The following is a 23,220-nucleotide window of genomic DNA, read 5'->3' on the forward strand; positions in this document are numbered from 1 at the left end:
GAACTGCGGGGCCATAGGGTATGCACCTTTTGCAGACAGTCCCAAACTGTTGTTCAAAGGAGTTGTTCCAGTTTACATTCCAGCAGCAGAGCAGAAGAATGCAGTGACTTTACATCCTGGCCAACACTTGGTATTTTCCATCTTTTTTTTCTATTCTATTTTATTTTGAAATATAAAAACAACTGAAGCAAACAAAGTTGAGATTGCTTTTGCGGGACCTTTTCGTTTTTGGTTTGCTTCTCTGAATAATTATTCCAGAACCATCTCAGGCTTCTATTTTGTCCAGCCAAATCCTGCAGGCTGTGTGTGTGCGTTTTCGACTTTGTTCGACATTTTTTGCTCACTCGGCCACTTAAGATGTCATCTGGTCAAGAAAATAAGGTATGTGTCCGATGCGGGGCAAGCCCTTTGAGGACTCTGGAAGTGTGATAACTCTGTGAAACTTATCCAGACCGTCATTGGCCTATTTCTCTTTTCTAGAGTTCACGATCTAGGAGATCCTGCTCGCCTCTGGTCTCTCCACTGCCCTCCCGGGATCCCTTGGAGGCGCCTGGAAAGCTGAGCTGCCGCCCGCCACCCGCCAGAACATGGGCGGGGCAGGGCCGCTGGTCTGCACAGAGCACGCGCAAATGAAGCACGGCGCATGCTCAGCAGCGCGGCGGGTCCACAGATGAGGGGAGTCGAGACTCCCGCGCCCCACCATCCCCATCGGAGCTGCTGCTGAGCCGCTCAATCTGAGCCCTGGCTACCAATAAAGTTCGTTTAAAAATCATAATCATTCTTAAGAGAGCGAAAGAGGGTGCGAACTAGCCGCGCGGCCCCGCAGGGAGAACTGGCGCGTCGGGAGGAGGCAGCGGAGGCAGCGGTTGCGCCGCGACCAGGAGGAGCCGGCGGCGCCGGGCGGCGGGTCCGCGGCGGGCGGGGGACGGTGAGTAGCGGCTCGCGCTGCGGTGCAGCCGCGCTGCACTCACTCGCCCTCTCCAGCGGCTGGGGGTTCGTCCGGCTCCACTGGGGAAGAGTCAGCTTCTCCCCGGGGTCCCGGGTTGTGCCTTACTCTCGGGAGTGGGCAGGGGCCTCCAGGCCCGGCTCCCCCATCCCCGGGTTCGAACAGCCGAGCGCCGGCTCTCCCGCCCTTGAGCATCGATCCCAAGTTCCAGCTAGAGAAGGTGGGCGGCAGCGCCAGCCCGGCGCCCCCTCCCAGCTCCCAGCGGTCGGTACCTGGAATTGCCAGGTGGGCGGGAAAGAGGGATGGAGCGGGGGCGGCGCTGCGGCCCCAGTCTGGCCGAGAGTTCGGCTTTTTGCCTGCCCCAAGTCCTGAATGGGGAAGGGGCGACCCAGGCTGGGCCGGACACCGGTGAGGGCGTGAAGTGCTCAGGTTAGGTTTGACGGCGAAGAGGGTCCTCAGCTCCATCAAGGCATGTAGACTCCTCTTCTCCCTGCAGTGCGACCCCTCTTTACCCGCGACCCCACCCTTCCCTAGTTTCTTGCTCATAGAGTGCTGGAATATAAATGAGCCAAATTGTGCTGTTCCATTGACACTGGTTGCTACAGACTTAACTTTACTCGGAGATCCGAGGAGCCATCGGCAGTTCCCTGGAGTAAGAACATGAGAGCGTGTGAGAGTAAGAACTTCCTTATCAAGAGCTAGTGAAGTGGCAGTGGGGTCTGAAAAGGGCTGTTAACTTCTCTAGGTTTTTATATATCTCCTAACATCCAGGTAATTTCATTGACCCTAAGAAGTTTTTCAGTATTTTTACAAATATAACTGTACTTCTAGTTAAATAAAGGCCGTTGTGAGAAAACAACCTTTTGATTGGTGAGTTAACTCACCCTTTGTTTTTCTAATTTATTAGACTGCATTAGCAAAATGTTAAGTTTTGGGGAAAGGGTGTTTATATAAAGTATTATTGTCAAGGTCTTTAATTATACTCAGAATTATGCTTATTTCTAGGAACGTAATTGTTTTGACCTAGTGCTTTAAGTCTATGGAGTAGTTTCTGAAAAGCAAGAGTCTGACTGCCTGTTAACATTTAATTTGGCTTTTTTCTTTAAATTTATTATTATTTTTTTTTGAGACGGAGTCTCGCTCTGTCGCCCAGGCTGGAGTGCAGTGGCCGGATCTCAGCTCACTGCAAGCTCCGCCTCCCGGGTTCACGCCATTCTCCGGCCTCAGCCTCCCGAGTAGCTGGGACTACAGGCGCCCGCCACCTCGCCCGGCTATTTTTTTTTTGTATTTCTTAGTAGAGACGGGGTTTCACCGTGTTAGCCAGGATGGTCTCGCTCTCCTGACCTCGTGATCCACCCGTCTCGGCCTCCCAAAGTGCTGGGATTACAGGCTTGAGCCACCGCGCCCGGCGTCTTTAAATTTATTTTAAGGAAATTAATGTATTATTTTTAAAAGTATATGGTAAAATTGATCTTTTTTTCGGTGTACAGTTCTGCGAATTTTAGACTCATGTAACCACCACTACAATAAGGATGTAGAACAAATCTATCACTCCCCGCCCTCACAGAAAAAAAAACCTAATGTGATCCCTTTATATCATACTCCTTACCCCTGGCAATTATTAATATTTTCTAGAAATGGAATCATAACAGTTGGTAATCTTTGGATATTAGCTTTTTTTTCACTCAGCAAAATGCCTTTAAGATTTTTACAAGTTGTTTCATGTATGGATAATTTCTTTTCTTATTGCTGAGTACTGTTTTATTATGTGGAAATGCTACAGTTTGTTTCTACATCTGCCCATTGAAGGACATTGAGGTTGTTTTCAGTTTTCTGTGATTATGAATCAATCTGCTATAAATACCATGTAAAGGTTTTTTGTATGGACATGTTTTCATTTCTCTAGGGTATTGCTACAAGTGGATTGCAGGGTCATATGGTAAATGTATGTTTAATTTAAAAAAAAACACTGTTAAACTCTTTTCTGGAGTGTCTGTGTCATTTTGCATTCCCACAAGCAACATGTGAGAGTTCTAGTTGCTCCACATACTCCCAGCATTTGGTAGTGTCAGTTTTTTAAGACTTAGCCATTTTAATAGGTGTGTAGTGGTATCTCATTGTGGTTTTAATGTGCCTTTAACTAATGGCTAAAGATGTTGTACATGTTTTCATGTGTTCATTTGCCACATGGAGTCATTGGTGAGGTATCTGGCCAAGTCTCTTGCCCATTTTTAAATTGGTCTGTTTTCTTATGTTGAATTTTGAGGGTTCTTTTTATGTTCTGGATACAAATTATATGTCAGTTACATGTTTTTCAGGTATTTTCTTCCAGTCTGTCTTGTCTTTTCATTCTAACAGTGTCTTTCAGACAGCAGTGTTTTTAATTTTGGTGAAGTCCAGTATTAATTTTTCCTTTTATGGATCTTCTGGTGTCATGTCTAAGAACTCTGCCTAACAGGTCAAGATTTTCTCCTTCTAAAAATTGTTTTATAAAAGTATTCCATTTAGATCTGTGATCCATTTGAGTTAATTGTATAAGGTGTGAAGGTTTACTTTTTTGCTTATGGACGTCCAGTTGTTCCATCAGCATTTGTTGAAAAGACTGTCTTCTCTCCATTGAATTGCTTTTGCACCTTTGTTAAAAATCAATTGGCTTTATTTGTGAGGGTCTATTTTGGGCCTGTTTTGTTCCACTGATTTACTTAACTTTCCCTTGGCCAGTATCACACTTTGTTAATTTAGCATTGTAATGTCTTAAAACCAGGTAGTATAATTTCCTTCAGTTTCATTCTTTTTCAAAATTGTTTTAGCTATTCTGATTCTTTTACCTTTGTGTATAAAGTTTAGAATCAACTTGTGGATACAGAAAAATTTGCTGGTGCTTTGACTGAAATTGTATTACACCCACAGATCAATTTAGGGAAAATTGCTAAGTTTACTTTGTTGAGTCTCCCAATCCATGAACATGATATGTCTTTCCATTTATTTAGGTCTTTGATTTGTTTAGTGTTTTATAGTTTTCAGCATACAGATTGTGTACATGTTTTGTTACATTTATACCTAAGTATTTAATGTTTTTTGAGCTATTGTAAATCTCATTCTAAAAAATACTGGTTTCAAATTGTACATTGTATGTGGAAATACAATTGAATTTTGTGTGTTGTGCATATGTCCTCTGACTTTGCTAAACTCATTAGTTCAGGGTTTGGTTTTTAAATTTTTGGTAGATTCCATGGGTTTTTCTACAGAGATAATCATGTCACTTGTGAATAGAGAAAGTTTTATTTATTTTTTTCCTAATCTGTGTTTTATTTATTTTTGTTTCCTATTACAATGACTAGAACTTCATGTATGATGAATAGGAGTAGTGAGAATAGATATCCTTACCTTGTTCCCAATCAGAGGAAAGCAGTCTTCCAGAATTGTTTTATGTTATAGATGCTTTTTTTTTTTTGAGACAGAATCTCACTCTGTCATCCAGGCTGGAGTGCAGTGGTATGATCTCAGCTCACAGCAACCTCTGCCTCCCTGGGTCAAGCAATTCTTGTGCCTCTGTCTCCTGAGTAGCTGGGATTACAGGTGAGCACTCCCACACCCAGTTATTTTTTTGTATTTTTAGTTGAGACGGAGTTTCACCATGTTGCCCAGGCTGGTCTCGAACTCTTGAGCTCAGACAATCTGCCGCTGCAGCCTCCCAAAGTGTTAGGATTACAGACGTGAGCCACTGTGCTTGGCCTATAGGTGCCTTTTACCAGGTCGAAGAAGTCCCATTCTATTTCTAGTTTGCTCAGAGTTTTCTCACAAATGTTGAATTTTGTCAAGTATTTCTTCTGCATCAATTGATATTATGTTGTGTTTATATGGTGGATTACATTGATTGCTTTTTGAGTATTTAACTAGCCTTGCATTCCCAGAATAAAGTCTACTTGGTTGCAATGTATTATTGTTTTTAAATATTGCTGAATTCAGTTTATTAATACTTTGTTGAAGATTTTTGCATCTTTGTTCAGAAGAGTTTGTCTAATTTTCTTTTTTGTAGTGTCTTTTTGTGGTATCAAGATAATGCTGGCTTCATAAAAAGAGTTGGCAAGTGTTTCCTCGTCTCTATTCTGGAGGAGATTGTGTACATTGGTGTTAATTTTTTAAATGTTTAGTAGAATTCTTCAGTGAAACTGCCTGATCCTGTAGATTTCTTTCCGAGTTTTTACATTACAGATTCAATTTCCTTCATAGTTATAGGGGTATTCAAATAGACCTCTGTTATATTGGGTGAATCATGGTCATTTATGCTTTTGAAGAATTTGGTTCATTTTGTCTGGGTTGTCACATTTATGTGTGTAGGGTTGTTATGTTATCCTTTTGAGTCTGCAGAGTCTATGTTGCTATCCCCTATTTTATTCCCGGTATTGGGTATTTGTGTTCTCTCTCTTTTTTGTGTTAGTCTCACTAAAGTATTGTTACATTTATTGATCTTCTCAAAAAGCCAGCTTTTTGTTGCATCAGTTTTTCTGTTTGCAATTTCATTGATTTCTGTTCTTCTTTTTTAGTATCTTCCTTTTTTTTGCTTGCTTTGGGTTTATTTTGCTCCTCTAGTTCTTGAGGTGAGTGCTTACATTATTGAGTTGAAACTTTTTTCCTTTTCTAAGGTAAGCATTTAGTGCTCCAAATTTTCACGTCTCAGGCTGGGCACGGTGGCTCACGCGTGTAGTCCCAGTACTTTGGGAGGCTGAGGCGGGAGGATCACTTGAGCCAGGAGTTAGAAACCTGCCTGGCCAACATGGTGAAATCCTGTCTCTACTAAAAATACAAAAATTAGCCCAGCATGGTGATGCATGCATGTAGTCCCAGCTACTCGGGAGGCTGAGGCAGGGTTGCTTGAACCTGGGAAGGGGAGGTTGCGGTGAGCCAAGATCGGGCCACTGCACTCCAGCCTGGACTGCTGAGTGAGATTCTGTCTCAAAAATAGTAATAATAAAATAAAATATATTTTCCCATTTCAGCACTACTTTAGCTGTGCCCCACTAAGTTTCACATGTATTTTCACTTTCATTTAATTAAGTTTTTTTTTTTTTATACTTTCCTTGTGACTACTACTTGGAATGTTGGATTGTTTTAAAAGTGTGTGCTTTTAGTTTCTGTCTGGAGATTTCCCTGTTTTATCTTTCTGTTACTGATTTCTAGTTTGATTCCATTGTGATCAGTGAACACATTCTGTATGGTTTCCATTATTTTAAGTGTGTTTGAGACAGGAGGTCGATAGATCTGGTTCCACAAGATACAGGTCTTAAAAGATCTCCACTGACAAAACAGGATGCAGTAAAGAAGCTGACTAAAACCAAGATGGTCATGCAGGTGACCACTGGTTGTCCTCACTGCTCATTATATGCTAATCATAATACATTAGCATAGTAAAGGTTACTGCCATCAGCACCATGACAATTTATAAATGCCATGGCAATGTCTGAAAGTTACCTTATATTGTCTGAAACGTTCTGGGAATTCCCCATCCCTTTCCCAGAAAACTCAAGAATAATCCACCCCTTGTATAGCATGTAATAAAAAAAAAAAAACCATAAAAATAACTAACCACCAGCCCTCAGGGCCACTCTGTCTATGGAGTAGCCACTCTTTTATTCCTGTACTTTCTTAATAAACTTGCTTTCACTTCACTCTGTCGGCTCACTCTTGAATTCCTTCTGCACAAAGCCAAAAACCCACGTGGCCTCCTGGGCTGAACTCCAGTTTTGGGGTTTGCCCTGTGACATGCTGATGTTTGTTTTATGGCCCAGAATATGTTCAATCTGGGTACTTGAAAGGAAGTATATTGTGCTGTTGTATAGACAGGTCTATAAATATCAATTAGATTCTGGCTTTATTGTGTTTTTAGAATCTCATTTTGATTTATCTGTGTGTTTTTGAGTGTACCTGTTTGTATTATTGTTTTAGTGGTTGTTCTTGGTATTACATTACCTACAGTCATGCATTGCTTAACGATGGGGATGCACATTATGGTTTTGTCATTGTGTGAACATACTAAAATGAACTTACACAAACCTAGATGGTATAGCCTGCTACACATCTAGGCTGTATGCTATAGCTTATTGCTCCTAAGCCACAAACCTGTACACTGTTACTGAATTGAATACCGTAGGTACTTATAACACATTGGCAAATATTTGTGTATCTAAACATATTGAAACATAGAAAAGGCATAGTAAACATATGGCATTGTAATTTTAAGGGACCACTGTTGTATATGCAATCCATCATTGACCGAAATGTTGTTATGTGGTGCATGACTGTATATGTGATTTATCACCATAATTTATCATTGCAGTCAATATTTTACAAATTCAAGTGAAGTGTAGAACGCTTACCTCCCTTTATAGTCCTTTATCCATCCCCATTTATAATTAATTGTCTTAAATATTTTCCCTGCATATATTGAACACCACATTGGACAGTTTTATAATTTTTTTTCAACTATCAAACATAGTTTAGAACACTCAAGAAGAGAAGGGAAATCTATGGGATTTAACAATATTTTTGCTCTTACCATGTTCTTTTGTTCTGATATTCCAAGTTCTTTGTTTAAAAAATTATTTCCTTTCCACCTGAGAACGTCCTTTAGCTGTTCTTTTGCATTGGTCTGCTGTCAACAAATGCTCTCAGTTTTCCCTCATCAGAGATTACCTTGATTTCCTTTTCATTCCTAGAGGATATTTTTGTTGGATATATAATTTTGAGTTGACAGTTCTTTTCTTTCAACACTCAAAAAATGATGTGCCACTTCCTTCTGGCCTCCATGGTTTCTGAGGAGAAATTCACTGTCATTCAAATGACTTTTCCCCATCCTTTTTCTCTGGCTGCTTTCAAAATGTTTTGTCTTTAGTTTTCAGAAGTCTGACTTTGATTTGTTTAGGTCTAGATTTTGACTGGTTTATCCTGTTTGGGATCTACTCAGCTTCTTGAAGCTGTAGCTTTGTCTTTTTCCATATTTGGGAAATTTTCAGTCATTATTTCTTCAAGTCCTTTTTTAGCCCTATCTTCTTCCTCCTCTCCTCCTGGAACTCCAATGACAGAAATATGCAATTTTTTTGTGGTTTAGTTCCACAGGTCCTGAAGGCTTTTTCCTTTATTTCAGTCTTTGTTTGCTTGGCTCAGATTGTATGTTCAAGTTCACTAATTCTTTCCCCTGTCCTCTCTATTCTGCCGTTGAACCTATCATTGAGTTTTTAAAATTAGGGTTATTATAATTTTCAGTTCTACTTTCCATTTGGTACTTCTTTATATCTTCTGTTTATTTTTGAGACTCTTTATGTTTTACATTTATTCAGGTATATCCATAATTGCTTATTGACTGCCAGTTAACTTTTTATGTTTAAAATCCTTGTTACATAAATCTAATGTCTGTCATCTCATTGCTAGTGTCTATTGATTGTCTTTCGCATTTGAGTTAAGATTTTTCTGGTTCTTGGTGTGCTGAGTGATTTTCGATGAAACCAGGACATTGGGAGTGTTATGTTGTGATTCTCTGGTCTCATTACATTCTCTTTTAGTTTGATTCTCTTCCTTTGATGTGCTCCAAAAACAGGAAGGGTGGGGCAGTACCTCTTTACTACCAGGTGAGGATAAAACTCCAGGTTTCCTGCTTGTCTTCCATTGAAACATAGTGGGCTGGGTGCGGTGGCTCGTGCCTGTAATCCCAGCACTTTGGGAAGCCAAGGCAGGCAGATCGCTTGGGCCCAGGAGTTTGAGATCAGCCTGGCCAAAATGGCAAAACCCTGTCTCTACAAAAAATGCAAAAACTAGCCAGGCGTGGTGGTGTGCGCCCGTAGTCCCAGCTGAAATGGTAGGATTGCTTGAGCCCAGGAAGTTGAGGCTGCAGTGAGCTGTGTTCACCCCACTACACTCCAGCCTGGAGTGTAGAATGAGACACTGTCTTAAAAAAAAAAAAAAAAAAAGAGAAAAAAAAAGAGTGGGAAGAGCTCCTCTTACTACTGGTCATGATGACTCTCTACTGGGGCCACTGATACCACCCTGACTGGGAGGAGGTGACCCACTGACACTGCGGGGAGTCAGCAGATGGCCTTATTACCTGTGAGAGATAGTGGAAGTCCTGACTTTCTAATAGGCTTCATCTGACACCACCCCAGCAAAAAAGTGGAGGTAAAAATGGGTAGGGATGACTGAATTGGTGGATGGGTGGAAGTTCAGCCTCCCACATGGTCTCCAGGCATGCCTTGGTGGTGGTTGGGCAGGGGTTGGGGGAGCCTTCATTTCTCCCCAGTGAGGATGAAAGTCCTCCCCAGTCCTTCCCCGGTTGGTCTTCTCTGACACCACCCCATTGAGGGAGTTGGGGTGCATCAGTATAGCCCTCACAAGGGTAGGGGTGTTTTCTATGTTTCTTTCTTTTTTTTTTTTTTTGAGACGGAGTCTCACTCTGTTGCCCAGGCTGGAGTGCAGTGGCGCGATCTCGGCTCCCTGCAAGCTCCGCCTTGCTAGGCTTTCCCTTTCCTGGTCCTTTGGCTCAAGAGAGTGGCTTTTATGTTTCTTTTTGTCGTTGGTGGTGACATTTCCTGGTTACTAGCTTCTCTATAATCCAGTCTGGGATATATGAGGTAAAAAGAACTCAAGGAAAACTCATTACCATGTTGTTCTTTGTGCCTTGTGGTACCTTTTCACTTTTCGATGTCTAATGTTTGTTTATATATAATATTCACAAATTTTAGTTATATTTAGAGGAAGGAATAGGGAAAAATGTCTATCATTTCAGAAGCAAAAGTGTCTGAAGTATGTATCTTTAAAAGGATAAAATGTGACAAGAGTTTTGTTGTTGCCTTTTTATGAACGTAACAGTCTTCTTGGGTGAAGAATTATTTAGGTAGAGAAAGGAAGTTGCTTTCTAGGAACTGAACCAGTGTGAGATACAGCTGGATGAACAAGGGTCAGCTCCTGGTCAGAATTTTATATTTGACCCTGTGTCCTGAAGACTGCATCTTGTGTAGGGTAATAGGATGGTGATACTTGATGTCCAGATTGTACCCTAGACCAGGGGTCCCCAACCCCCAGGCCGTGGACTGGTACCATTCTGTGGCCTGTTAGGAACTGGGCCGCACAGCAGGAGGTGAGTGGCTGCAAGCATTACACCTGAGCTCCGCCTCGTCACATTAGCAGCAGCATTAGATTCTCACAGGAGCCCAGACTCTATTGAGAACTACACATGTGAGGGATCTAGGTTGCAGCGCTCCTTATATCCTTATGAGAATCTAACTAATGCCTGATGATTTGAGGTAGAACAGTTTTATCCCTAAACCATCCCTCCACCGTGCCCCCCACCAACCTCCCATCTGTGGAAGTTGTCTTCCACCAAAACAAGTCCCTAGTACCAAAATGGTTGGGAACCACTGCCCTGGACCATCTGATTGTATACACAGAGGATAAGATGCAGGCATCAGGCATCAGGTTTTTTTTTTTTTTTTTTAAGACAGGGTCTTGCTCTGTCACCCAAGCTGAAGTGTAGTGGTACAGTCATAGCTCACTGCAGCCTTGAACTTCCGGGCTCAAACAATCCTCCCGCCTTAGCTTCCAGAGTTGCTGGGACTACAGGCTCACGCCACCATGCCTGACCAATTTTTTTTTTTTTTTAATAGAGACAGGGTCTCACATGGTGCCCAGGCTGGTCTTGAACTCCTGGCCTCAAGCCATCCTCCTGCCTCAGCCTCCCAAAGCACTGGGATTGCAGGTGTGAGCCACTGCCCCCAGCCAAGTATTTTTTAAAAGTTATCTAGGTGATTCCAATGTATAGCCAAAATTGAGAATCACTAGCATAGGGTATTGGCTCTGACATTTACCTGAATGTAAAATCACTTGGGATGTATATCCATTTGGGTTCTCCAGGAAGCAAATATCAAGATGGAATTAGAAGTGCAAGAGATTTATTGGAGGAAATGCCTGAGAAGGATAAAGAGGCTGCAATGCTAGTTTTTTATACTTGTGAAAGGATGAAGAAAGATGGGGTGGAAAGAACCCCAGACTGCAGTGCATTTCTGAAAAAATCTCAGCTAGTCTGATGGGAGCCCCAGACCAAAGAGAATCCATGTTGTGCAGAATTGGCCCAACTCAAGTGGCCCTGCCTGTTTAATCTTTCCCTGGGGAGAATGTGGCGTTAACGGGAGTGGACAGTGCAGTGGATCCTGAAGGTGAGGTAGCAGAGACTGCCAGCTAGCAGCTCTTGAAGGGAGAGCTAAGCAGCACCTTTTGTGCTTGTTCTATAAACCAGATTCCAAGGCCTCCTGTGAAATTTCTGATAAATTATGTCTGAGGTGGAGACCCAGGACCATACTTTAACAAGTACTTTTAGGTGATTCTTATGATCACTCAGGTTTGTAAAGTACCGGAGACAATTGCTGAGACTATTAGGGACAAAAAAATGAATGTTCTTCACATTTTTGGACTCTCTTGGTGGAGTGGTTGTATAGAAGGATTTTAAGTTAAAGTAGTTGAAATATATAATAGCTAAATGGGCAGTAGCCTAACTAGTAATTTTAAGAAGAAACATGAAGAAATTGAATTTCTGTTCTTTTCATTCCTAAAATGCAAACAGTGCCCATTGTATTGCTTTCATTGTATGTGTAACTATAAAGGTTTGAAACTAAAGCAGGAATATGTGGTGTAAGATATTTATTTGTACAGGATTCATTGTAAGCCAAACACTAAATCGTTATAACTAACAGCCCAATGCTGACACATGGTCATACACTATTATACGAAACCTTCTTTGGGGTGCTTTTTTAGGGACATTGATTATTACCTGTGAGGTTGAAAAGCGATTTCCACAGATTTTGAATTTGTTGCCTATTTGGTGATACACTATGGAGAATTTACAATGTTTTTTTAAATTTTATTTTAATTTTTTTTAGAGATAGCATCTTGTTCTGTCACCCAGGCTGGAGTACAGTGGCATGACCATCGCTCACTGCAGCTTCAAATCACTGGGCTCAAGGGATCCTCCCATCTCAGCCTCCCGTGTAGCTGTGACTACAGGCATGCACCACTATACTCGGCTAATTTATTTTATTTTATGTTTTTTAGTGGCGACTGGGTCTCCATATGTTGCCCAGGCTAGTCTCAAACTCCTGGCTTCAAGCGATCCTCTTGCCTCAGCCTCCCAAAATGCTGGGATTATAGGCATGAGCCACCACACCTGCCCTATTTGCATGTACATAATGAGATGTCTTGGGGACAGGACCCAAGTCTTAACAGGAAATTCATTTATGTTTCATATATGCCTTATACACATGGCCTCTTTTATACAGTACTTTCAGTATTTTTGTGCATGAAATAAAGTTTTGACTCTCTTTTGACTGTGATCTGTCACATGTCAGATATGGAATTTTTCCCTTATGGCATCATGTCAGTGCTTAAAAAGTTTCAGATTTTGCCACATTTCAGACTTCAGATTTTTGGATCAGGAATGCTTAACTAAATTTTGAATGCATAACTTTCACTATGCTAAGTGCTCTACATGTATCATTGATCAACAACCGTATGAGATGGATATTATTGCCAGGAAACAGAAGCCTGAAGAAGTTAAGCAACGTGTTCACTAAGGGCACAGAACTAGCAAGTGGTGCCTTTAAAGTATCAGGCATCAAGTCTAATGACCCTAATCATCGTCTCTATGAAAGTAGATCTAGGTATTTATTGATATATGAATGCCATGCATTGTGCTATTGATGAGGATTCATTCAAAAATGAATTGTGTTATTGCTGTACCTTTCAAAGAATTTACATTATTTAAAAAGAGTGGGAGGGGCCTCAGGTATGAAAACACATCCTTGCAATGCAATGTGATGATTTCTTGATAAAACAATTAGTTTAGTTTGTACATTTTTATGAAAAAATAATTTCATTTTAAACCACAGATTTGAGAGAGAAGATCTGATCTCCTGGAATTAGAGTTCGTACAGAAACCATTTCAGCTCCAAAAATGTTGGAGGAAGATATGGAAGTCGCCATAAAGATGGTGGTTGTAGGGAATGGAGCAGTTGGAAAATCAAGTATGATTCAGCGATATTGCAAAGGCATTTTTACAAAAGACTACAAGAAAACCATTGGAGTTGATTTTTTGGAGCGACAAATTCAGTAAGTACTTGGCTGTTTTATTCCTTTGTCTTTGATTTATGAACTGTATCCAAGACTTATTGGAATAATAGTTAACTACTTGCAGTGGATTTCGAGATGTGGCCACTAGTGGCAGTGCTTATGCGACCGTGATGGTGGTTTCATCACGTGTGTGACTTTACCCTTTTTTTTTCTTTCATCTCTTCCCTTCCTCTTTCACTTTTTTTCTTTTTCTCCTCTCCTTCCCACGTTTTTTTCTGTCTCATATCTGTTTTAGATTTATTGGTGACACCTTGGGCATGTCTTAAACACAAACTGATGCTGACTCCAGTGAGATTTCCAACTGCTGTTTTTTTTGGAATGAAAGTTGTATTATGGACTCCTTTTTATTAGAATGTCTGTTCTCTTTTTGAAACTAGGCAAGACTACGGAAGTTAGAGAATTAATAGTTTGCTTTACTCTAAAGAAATAAGACAAAACAGATTTGGGAGGGCAAAATTTGCCTATGAGAAGGAAATTTTACTTTAGGAAATTCATTTGGATTCTAAAACACATCAGAGTAATATTTTTTGTCATTAGTCCTGAGAACGTCTAAGGATATTTTAAATTGTAGCAGACAATCTAAAATGTATTACCCAAATAAGAAATACTACAAACCTGGTTACTGGCCCAACTTTAACATCAAAGATAATTTTATCATTTTAAAGATTAATTTCTAGTCTGCATTCTATTACTCTATTTTAAAAAATATTTCCATATTTGCTTCCTCCCTCAGAACATATTTTAAGAGCAAGCATTTTAACTCTTGATGATGTTTGCTTTTTGTACTTACTACCTGAAACCAAATAAATATTTAAGTATGCAGTCAATCCTTATTATTTATAAGTTCTGCATATGCAGATTCACCCACTTTGTTTTATTTATAATAAAATATTTATTTGTAACTCCAGAATCAGTATTTGTGTGCATTTGTGGTCATTTGTGGACATACATAGAGCAGCAAAAAATTTAAGTTGCCCAGCATGCACTTCCCAGCTGAGGTCATCAAACAAGTTTCTTTCTTGTTTCAGTCCCTCATACAGTAAACATGTGTCCTTTCTGTGTTCTGTGTAATGCCACAGTTTTTACGTTTTGTGCTTTTTCTTGGTGATTTTCCTGTTTAAGAATGCTCCTAAGTGTAGTGCTGCAGTGCTGTCTAGCATTTTTAAGTATAGGAAGGCTATGATGTGCGTTACAGAAAAAATAAATACGTTAGATAAGCTTTGTTCAGACACGAGTTACAGTGCTGTTGGTCGTGAATTCAGTGTTAATGAATTAACAATATATATCAGTAAGGTGTCTTTAAACAGAAACACATAAAGCAAGGTTACGTATTGATCAGTTGATGAAAATGTAACCAGGGGTTCTCAAGAACCTAACCCTGTATTTCCCTTAGGAGCAGTGGTTCAGTATTTGCCAATTCAGTGTTCACATTGGCATTATAGAACATAACTACTGTGAATAATGAGAATTGACTATATGACAAAATAGAGTAAATTTTAAGTTCAAGGGCAACCAGGGAGCCAGGGAGGTAAATCCTTTTTTTTTTTTTTTGAGACAGAGTCTCAACTCTGTCTCCCAGGCTGGACTGCAGTCGTGCTCCACCTCCCAGGCTCAAGCGATTCTCCCATCTCAGCCTCCCGAGTAGCTCGACTACAGGCATGTGCCACCACACACAGCTAATTTTTGTATTTTTGGTAGAGACAGGGTTTCACCATGTTGGCCAGGCTAGTACTGATATCCTGGCCTCAAGTGATCCGCCCATTTTGGCCTCATAAATTGCTGGGATTATAGGCGTGAGCCACTGTGACTGGGGGTAAACTGCATTTTTATTTTTATTCTCATTTTATCAGGAAAGCACCAGAACCCATTGGAAAGATGTAGGGAAAGGAGAGCAAGCAGTGACCTAAGGGAATTCCCCTTCCCCAGACGTTAATCTTAGACCACCACTACCTGTGACTGTGTCAAAGAAAAAAACATGGCAGATAAATCCAAATCACGTGGGAAGCTATAGCTTTAGGGGAATGTTTTTCACTCTTTCACTGTTTGTAATGATATCAACATCTGAGAGTATTCAGAGTTTTTCAGGGTGAAACTGACAGTATCCATGTGGTCCCTGACTCAAGATGGTTTGACTCAGAGTTTTTCAACTTTAGCATGGGTTTTTTGAGACATAGCCCTGTCATAAGTTGAGGAGCATAAGGATTTGTAATAGTTCAGCTTATGAGTTTTTTGAATTTACAGTGGTTTAATGGGGTGTTAAATGCATTTTTGACTTAAGGATATTTTTGACTACAATATTTTCAGCTTACAATGGGCTTACCAGGATGTAACCCCCAATGGGGTTTATTGGGGCAGCCCATCGTAAGTCAAGGAGCATTTGTAGTTTTAATCTCTTCGGATTTGAAAATGAAAAATATACACAAAGCTATATTACCAAAAACATTTTCCTTTACATATGAAATAAATTCATCTCTTGTTTTAGAGTTAATGATGAAGATGTCAGACTAATGTTATGGGACACTGCAGGTCAAGAGGAATTTGATGCAATTACAAAGGCCTACTATCGAGGTAAAACACAGGATTTATTTATTTATTTTGTTTGGGCACATTATTTTGGCTAAATAACTAATTTTGCTTTCTTTGTTTCCCATATAAGCGTTTCTCTTGAAGAATAGTTAAAATAATTTCTAAGTATTTTTTAAAACCCCAGTTCATTATTCTTCTAAAGATCTTGTATGTTAGCAAATAACATCTGTACTGTAGACAGTTTATCTCTGCCTTAGAATTATGTGACTCATGTAGGCATTCCCAGGCCAAATCAGTAAGAAGCTCTTAAATGCCTACTTTGACCCCAAGAAAATGACTGTATAGTCAGAGAGTGGAAGCTAACATGAAAAAGTAAAGCCCTGGCAAATAAGATGGCATTTGTTATGACACATGACGTCGCATGATAAAGCCTTTTCAGTGCTGTAGGAGTTCAGAGAAGTATGAGACACCTGTGAAAGGAAGGAACCATGACTAAAGAATTTAAGGCTCTAAAATGTGGGCTAAAATTTTTTAAGAGGCTAAATTAAACTTCCGAATGGAACTTAAAAGTTTCCTTTAACATCTTCTTACAAAATTTTGCCCTTTTCTTTTGGAATTTAAAACACCACTTTCAGTGTTCCTGTAACTCAGCTGCCAATAGTGATTAAAGTGAGAAAACACAGTAACAAAAGCTTGGTGGAATACCATGTAGCATTATAGCCTGCTGATGCCAAGTAAATATTAATTGATCATTCATATTGACAAGCATTTAATACTCTGCATTTCACAGATGCTGTGGGAAATAGAAAGACACAGCTGACATACTGATTATTCCTTCTATGACATCCCTCTTTTCTGAACTTTTCACCGTGTCATAATTAAAACTTGTTTCCTAAAGATACAACTTCCTCGGCTGCCTTCTCTAAGGGAGGCTTTTTACCCATATCCCTGCATACTCACATTATTCAAGACTTAAAGGATGTTGGGCAAAGGATGTCTTGTTTCTTACTACTGCTTCGACACCATTCCTCCTCTTTTCTCCTTCAAAAACCTCAGCACCTTGAAAGTCCAGGTCATGAGACTTTTACCCACCACTAATCCCCCTGCTTGCAATGGTCCATCACCTTCCTTTATCCCTCCTTTGTGATAACACTGGCATCTGGCTCAGTTTCTTCACAATTGTTTGGGTTACTTTTTAAAAATTCAGCCTGTTGCTCATTTCCTTGTTGTTTTCAAGGCCAACAATTGTTTCATTACCCCAAAATCTAAACCTCTATAGTCTCCCACTCTGACCACTACTGCCTATGCTTGTGGCTTGCTAACTTTAATACCCAGACTCTGTCTTGAAACCATCAAGAGCTTCTGTGTTCATTGACCCTACCACTTTTTAAATACGACTTTCCACATGGCTTTACTTCTTTCCTTCCTCAATTTAGTTTTTCTAGTCCTGTAAGCATTTGCTTGCAACGACCTTTAACTCCCTGACCTGCACTCTCTGCATAATACTTGCTCAGCAAAATGCCCAACCCAGTTAAACCCGACTATCTACCAGTCTGTATCCAAGCACCTCAACCACATAGAGAATATCAGACAACCATTCAGACTGAACTTTGAAGCTGCCATCACATAACATTAATGAGTATGGAGTGCTGCCAGGCACTCTCAGTGTTCTTTACTCAAGTCTCTGTCATTTTCCAAAAGAGCTCTTTTGTGTTTTCTCTTGCCTTAACCTTGGGAATCCCTTCCTCCTCTCCACTCTCTGCCGATTTCTTTGCTTCACTCTTCTTTGAGAAAATTGATGGAATCAGTGAAAACTGTTTTATCCTTCCCACTATCAAATCACGTTCTTGGCTAAAACTCTTCAGCATCGTATACACAGGACTTTACAACTGTGTTTCTCCTTGTCTGTCCAGTGTCATCTGCTGATTCCTCACTTGTACTTCACCCTTGAGAAATCCCCCATTTTTTTCTTTTCTTTTTACACTATGCCTGGAATGCTTTCTTATCTCACTTGTTGGCTCAAGTGAATTCAGTTGTCCTTAGGAGACAGTATCATTTTGGTTACTTTTTTTATAAAGTGAAATTCTACTGGTTCATCACACAGTCTCATTTTACTTATCAGATGCTATAACTTTATACTCTGACCTTAAGTAATGGATGAAATTCTGCATATATATACACACACACACACGCATATATATATTTTTTATATATACTTAATATATATGCGTGTATATATGTATACATATTACATATATACATATATATTAAGTGTATATATGTATATGTGTATATACACATAAAGTATATATTTATAAATGCAAATATCTATATGTGTATATGTACATATATATTTATAAATATAAACAGATGTATATATACACATACATATATGTGTATGTAAACATGTCTGTGTATATGTGTACACATATGTATATGTGTGTATATATACATATATCTATATTTATAAATATAAATGATTTTGCTTAAAGGTATTTGCTCTGTGAACTAGAAGTCCCAGGAAAGTAGGATCTACCTTGTTTTTAGTTGCCCCCATGACTGTTTCTCTAGATTTGAAGTTTTATTCAGAAAATGTATATTAAGTGTCTCCGTTGTTCTAGGGATATAATAGGCATATAATAGGCCCTGGCTTCTTTGTCTTAACTTGTATTTATATTCATGTAATAACATTGCTTAGAAATATATCTGAAAAGTTTCCTTTAAGATAATTATCTTTTTTACTTCTTAAATCTCCTTTTGTTTTCTCCTTTTAAATCTACTCTTTGGTATCATAAAAATTAAAATATATTCTATCTTAGTAGAATGCTAGTAGTTGAATACTAAACAGTCCTAAAGAACAGATGACATGGAAGCAGTTATGAATTATTTTTTCAAAGTCTCTTTAAACATCCTGTATTGAAAGATACAGGTTTAATGAAACTGAAATAATAGTTATGTGTACAATGGAAATTCTTCTGACTTCTTCATGGAAGTCTTCTTTAATATGTCACTTTGCCCAACTTGAAAGGGAGCCTATGTTTGTGTGTCCTGGATTATCAGAGAAGAAGTACTTGAAAATAGAATAGATATATTGAATAGCGGTTTACCAGTATATCTCTTGAAGAAATCTATATATATATGAAAGTTCCAAGTGACAGTGTTATGAACTTTGAGGTACAGTTTCATATAAACACATAATTTCTTCTTTTAGACAGGATTTACCACTGATTTTATTGAAGTGCCTTGCTTCTTTATTTACAAATTTATACCAGTTATATAAAATAGATATACTTGAGAAATTGGGTGAATTCAAGTAACTTTTGTATAGCTTATTTTTTTCACTTTTGAAAATGTAGGATTTATTGTAATAATGACAACTAAGGTTTAATAATTGTACTAACATATAAATGACCAGAGAAGTTGCCTTTCTAAATTGGTAACAAGGAAACTTGACTTCCACTGCCTGCTCGAAAACACATTTTGGTTTCTTGCCACCACTACTTACCACCATTTACTGTGTACTTTAAGGCCTCCCATCCACAGTAGCTTTGGTTATTCGCTATGGCTACCAGTTTGGATCCTGAGCACCTGTATCATGGTGTAAGGTTGAGAATTACGTTTTTACTACCCCAAGCCGTTCTTGGAGTAGATGGTATTGTTTTTTTCTCCCAAGGCTCTGTCATTCAAGTAGATGATATTTTAATCAAATTGTGAATTTCATCAGCCTTGACAGTATTGATTAACAGGTCCTAAATGTACAGTTTTATTCTTGAGTAAAAGTTATTTGTATTTTTTAATGGGGTTATTACCACTACCTTCCCCACACACTCAGGAAAAAAGTAAACATAAAACCTACGTGGAAATACCAAAAAGAAGTAGTATTACTTGAGATTTTCATTATTTTACTTTTATCTACTGAACTTTGTCTTCTGAATTCTCTGCATGAAATGTCTGTTCTTTTTCTTTAGGAAATAGATAGGCTGGCCTATTCCTTTGTAAGCTTTTGACAGTTTGATGTGGCAGTTACTACTTTTTAACCAATAGGATTATTTCTAGAGAATATATTTGACATTATGTTTTTGTAATTTAAAAAGGCAAAACTGGCTGGGGGCAGTGGCTCAGGCCTGTAATCCCAGCACTTTGGGAGGCTGCAGCAGGCAGATCACCTGAGGTCAGGAGTTCGACACCAGCCTGGCCAATATGGTAAAACCATGTCTCTACTAAAAATACAAAAATTAGCCTGGTATGGTGGTGCACACCTGTAATCTCAGTACTGGGGAGGCTGAGGCATGAGAATAGCTTGAACCCGGGAAGCAGAGGTTGCAGTGAGCCGAGATCATGCCACTGCACTCCAGCCTGGGCGATAAAGCAAGACTCTGTCTCAAAAAAAAAAAGGCCTATCTTAGTAATTTAACTTTTTTTTTAGCCGACTATATTAAAATGGCAAAGAGGGTGAGATACTGAGACAGGTCCTCAGTTTCAACAACTTCTTTTTCTAAATGGTAAAAATAAACATTTATCACAATACAATATGAATTAAAGAAAAAACAGCAATTATACATAAAATTGAAAAAACAGTATATTGAACATTATTTTATGTTTTCCCTTTGGGAAACCTCTTTGGGGTTCCATTAAAATGCTTTTGGTTGCTGCCAAAGAAAAGGAATTTCAAACTGGCTTAAAACTACAGAGATTTACTGATTTGATAGAAAAGTCTGGAAATAGTATCCCTTTTAGTTGTTTGTTCAGCCTATAACCTTACTGATTATCCCGGCTTTGTCTCCTCTCTGTGTGAGGTACCTCCTCTTGTTGATTTCCTTTTGGGTTGCAAGATTACCACCAGGAGCAATGAAGGCCACATGCTTTGTTTACATCCTTGGGGAGAGAGGGTTACTTCCCACAGCAGTGGTTCAGATGCCCTGAGCTTTTCTCTGACTAGACCACCCTTGACCTGATTGCAATAATGAGAGGGATGTGATTAACTGACTTGGATCACATTGTTCTCCTTGCCACCACCACAACTCCCACCTCCAGCAGAGAATAGGTTTAGTGTACCTAAACCATATGGCTACTATACAGTGGGGAAAAGGTGTTTTTAGGGAGAGATGCCACCTAGGCAGTCAGACAGTATCTGCTGCTGGTACAGATTTAGATAGTGATGAAATTAAATAGAAATAAAAGTAAGAGAAGGTAAGGGCTAGAAAGAATGAATTAAGATACAAATTTAGTGGTAGAAACACTATGCCATATACAGTTATGACTTGCTGATTTAAATCCAAGAAATGTGTTATTAATGATGCATAAAAATCAAACTAAAATTTTAAAAAGAAAAATCTTATTATAGTTCATTTAAAAGACCCATTATATCAAAGCCATTGCTCAGAGGTATTATTATGGACTTGGAATGCTGGCCTAATTGTATAGTGAGAGATTTTGAAACAAGACCTTCTTGTAAGTAGGTTACAACAGAGCACAGATTAGGAAGCCTCTGGGATCCCAAATGGTTTCTCTAAAGCTTTTTAGAAAGTCGACTCTAGGCAGTAGGAACCAGGGCTTTTAGTTAGTACAAAAAGATACAGACAACATGAAATAGATTTTTGTTACAGTTATTTTACTGTTGACTTTGGTTTGTAGGAGAGGAAAAATATCTTTTTCCTTCTACTCTTTTTGGTCCTTGATTGGGTCTCTAACAAAGGATAGATTAACAAGAGAAAAGCTTACAAATTTATTTAATGTAAGTTTTAAGTGACAAAGGAGCCTTCATAAGGAAATGAAAACCCAAATAAACAGTTAAACCTGAGCGTTTTTATACTAGGTTTGAGGAAGAGTGCAAAGTCGTTGAAGAATGTGATAGGACAGATAGGAGCTAAGAGCAGTAAACTGGAGGAAACTTAGCAAGATTCATCAGCAGAGGTTCATTCAGATTCCTTTTGGTGTCCCTCTCTCTTCAGAAATGAGGATTCTCCTTTCCTCTGGGTATAGGGAGGTCACCTCTCACCTGAGGGGCTTATGACCTCCTTCAGGTGAAGGTCAGAAAATCCTTCCTTTGGGAGGCCGAGGTGGGTGGATCACCTGAGGTCAGGAGTTCAAGACCAGCCTGGCCAACATGGCGAAATCCCATCTCTCCTAAAAGTATAGAAAAATTAGTTGGGTGTGGTGGTGGGCGCCTGTAATCTCAGCTACTCAGGAGGCTGAGGCAGGAGAGTTGAACCCAGGAGGCAGAGGCTGCAGAGAACCAAGATCATGCCACTGCACTCCAGCCTGGGTGACAGAGCAAGGCTCCATCTCAAAAAAAAAAAAGAAAAAGAAAGAAAATCCTTCCTGAATTTTATGACCTGCTTCAGTGGAGAAGGGGGTGGGGGAGATCAAAGTGACCCTCCTGCTTCTGCTGTTTTCTCAGATTCCTTCAGGTTAAAGTATTCAGTACATCAAGGTGCCATATTTTAGATTAGCATGTCCAGAGCCCCATTACTGGTATCTCTTAGATGTGGTTCATCTCTGCCCCTATGAAATTCCTGTGCATTCTTTGCCCTGCCACTGGGGGAAGCACAGTTCCTTCCCCATATAGCTCTCTGCTTTTTGTCTGTTGGTTTTGATTTTTCACTCTCACTCTCAGCCATTGCATCTTTCTCAGGCTTGAATCAAGGCATCACTAATCCCAAATGTCCCCCAGTTGCCGGAAATACATAACATCCTCCTTAATTGGTCTTGCCAGCATCCGTTCTTTAAGGTTTGAGATGAAGGAGGTGGTGATAGCACCCTCGTCCATCCTACCACACCTTTTTGCAGGAGAGAGGGTTTGGAGTACAGTACTTCCTCTAAAGAAATTCTTTACAGATCCCTTTTCTTTCTAACCCCCTTCTCATATTAAAAAAGAAGAAATTTCTTGACGTGCTTGAGGGCATTCCAGAGTTGTGTAGCAGGATCATCAGCCATTTGCTTTCTAAATTACGCAAATGATGATCTGTCTTATAAATCTTGGAATCTTTTATGTGTTTCATGCTTCATTGGTACCTCAGTCAAAAAAAAATTTTTTTTTTTTTAAAAGGGTGGAGGGTAAGGTGTCATCTTTTGAGCTTTTTAAAATAAATATTAGAAAGGGCTTTTTGGTCATTAGGATTTTTCCAAACATAAAAAAACCATGATGAATCACAGTTTGACAAAGTATTTTAACTGTCTGGATGGAAGATGATATTCAGTTAGAGGAAATGGAAACAAGTGGTTGTCCAACATTTGTCAGAATTATTGTAACCATAAAAGTCATCCATAAAAAGTAATCCAGTTGATTTTGTTTCCATTTTAGTAATATATTTAGGTCAAATCAGACAAGGTGGTGCAGCGTTTGATATAAAGGCTTGGTATCACGTGAACATCCTGCTTTGGAGATTTGTGTACCATTCTTTCTAGAGATTGTAATTTATCTTCTAGGACTTATTTTTGCGATCTTATTTCAGATTTTTTATTTCCTGCAGTTCTTGTTTTTTGATTTTGTTTATACTGTACAAATCCATTTTTCTCCTGTGGTTTAATAGTCATACATTCTCTTACTCTTAAGGTGATTGCCTTTAACTTAAGGCACT

The 23,220-nt window shown here is 39.3% G+C and overlaps 1 protein-coding gene across 5 annotated transcripts in view; it reads left to right on the forward strand.

Moving 5' to 3' along the window:
* Positions 1-657: 657 nt before the first annotated feature.
* The window catches only part of LOC105479527 (RAB23, member RAS oncogene family), a 33,371-nt gene continuing 10,808 nt past the window's right edge, over positions 658-23,220 (forward strand). Inside the window, exons 1-3 of one of the 5 annotated variants that reach the window (XM_011737515.3) lie at positions 658-928; positions 12,874-13,093; positions 15,597-15,682. In XM_011737515.3, coding sequence (XP_011735817.1) covers positions 12,939-13,093; positions 15,597-15,682 — 241 coding nt within the window. In that variant the 5' untranslated portion in view covers positions 658-928; positions 12,874-12,938. The other 4 variants (XM_011737520.3, XM_011737518.3, XM_011737517.3 and 1 more) reach the window with 4 other exon arrangements.

The sequence above is a fragment of the Macaca nemestrina genome, chromosome 5, assembly GCF_043159975.1.
Source record: "Macaca nemestrina isolate mMacNem1 chromosome 5, mMacNem.hap1, whole genome shotgun sequence".
Taxonomy (NCBI): Eukaryota; Metazoa; Chordata; class Mammalia; order Primates; family Cercopithecidae; genus Macaca; species Macaca nemestrina.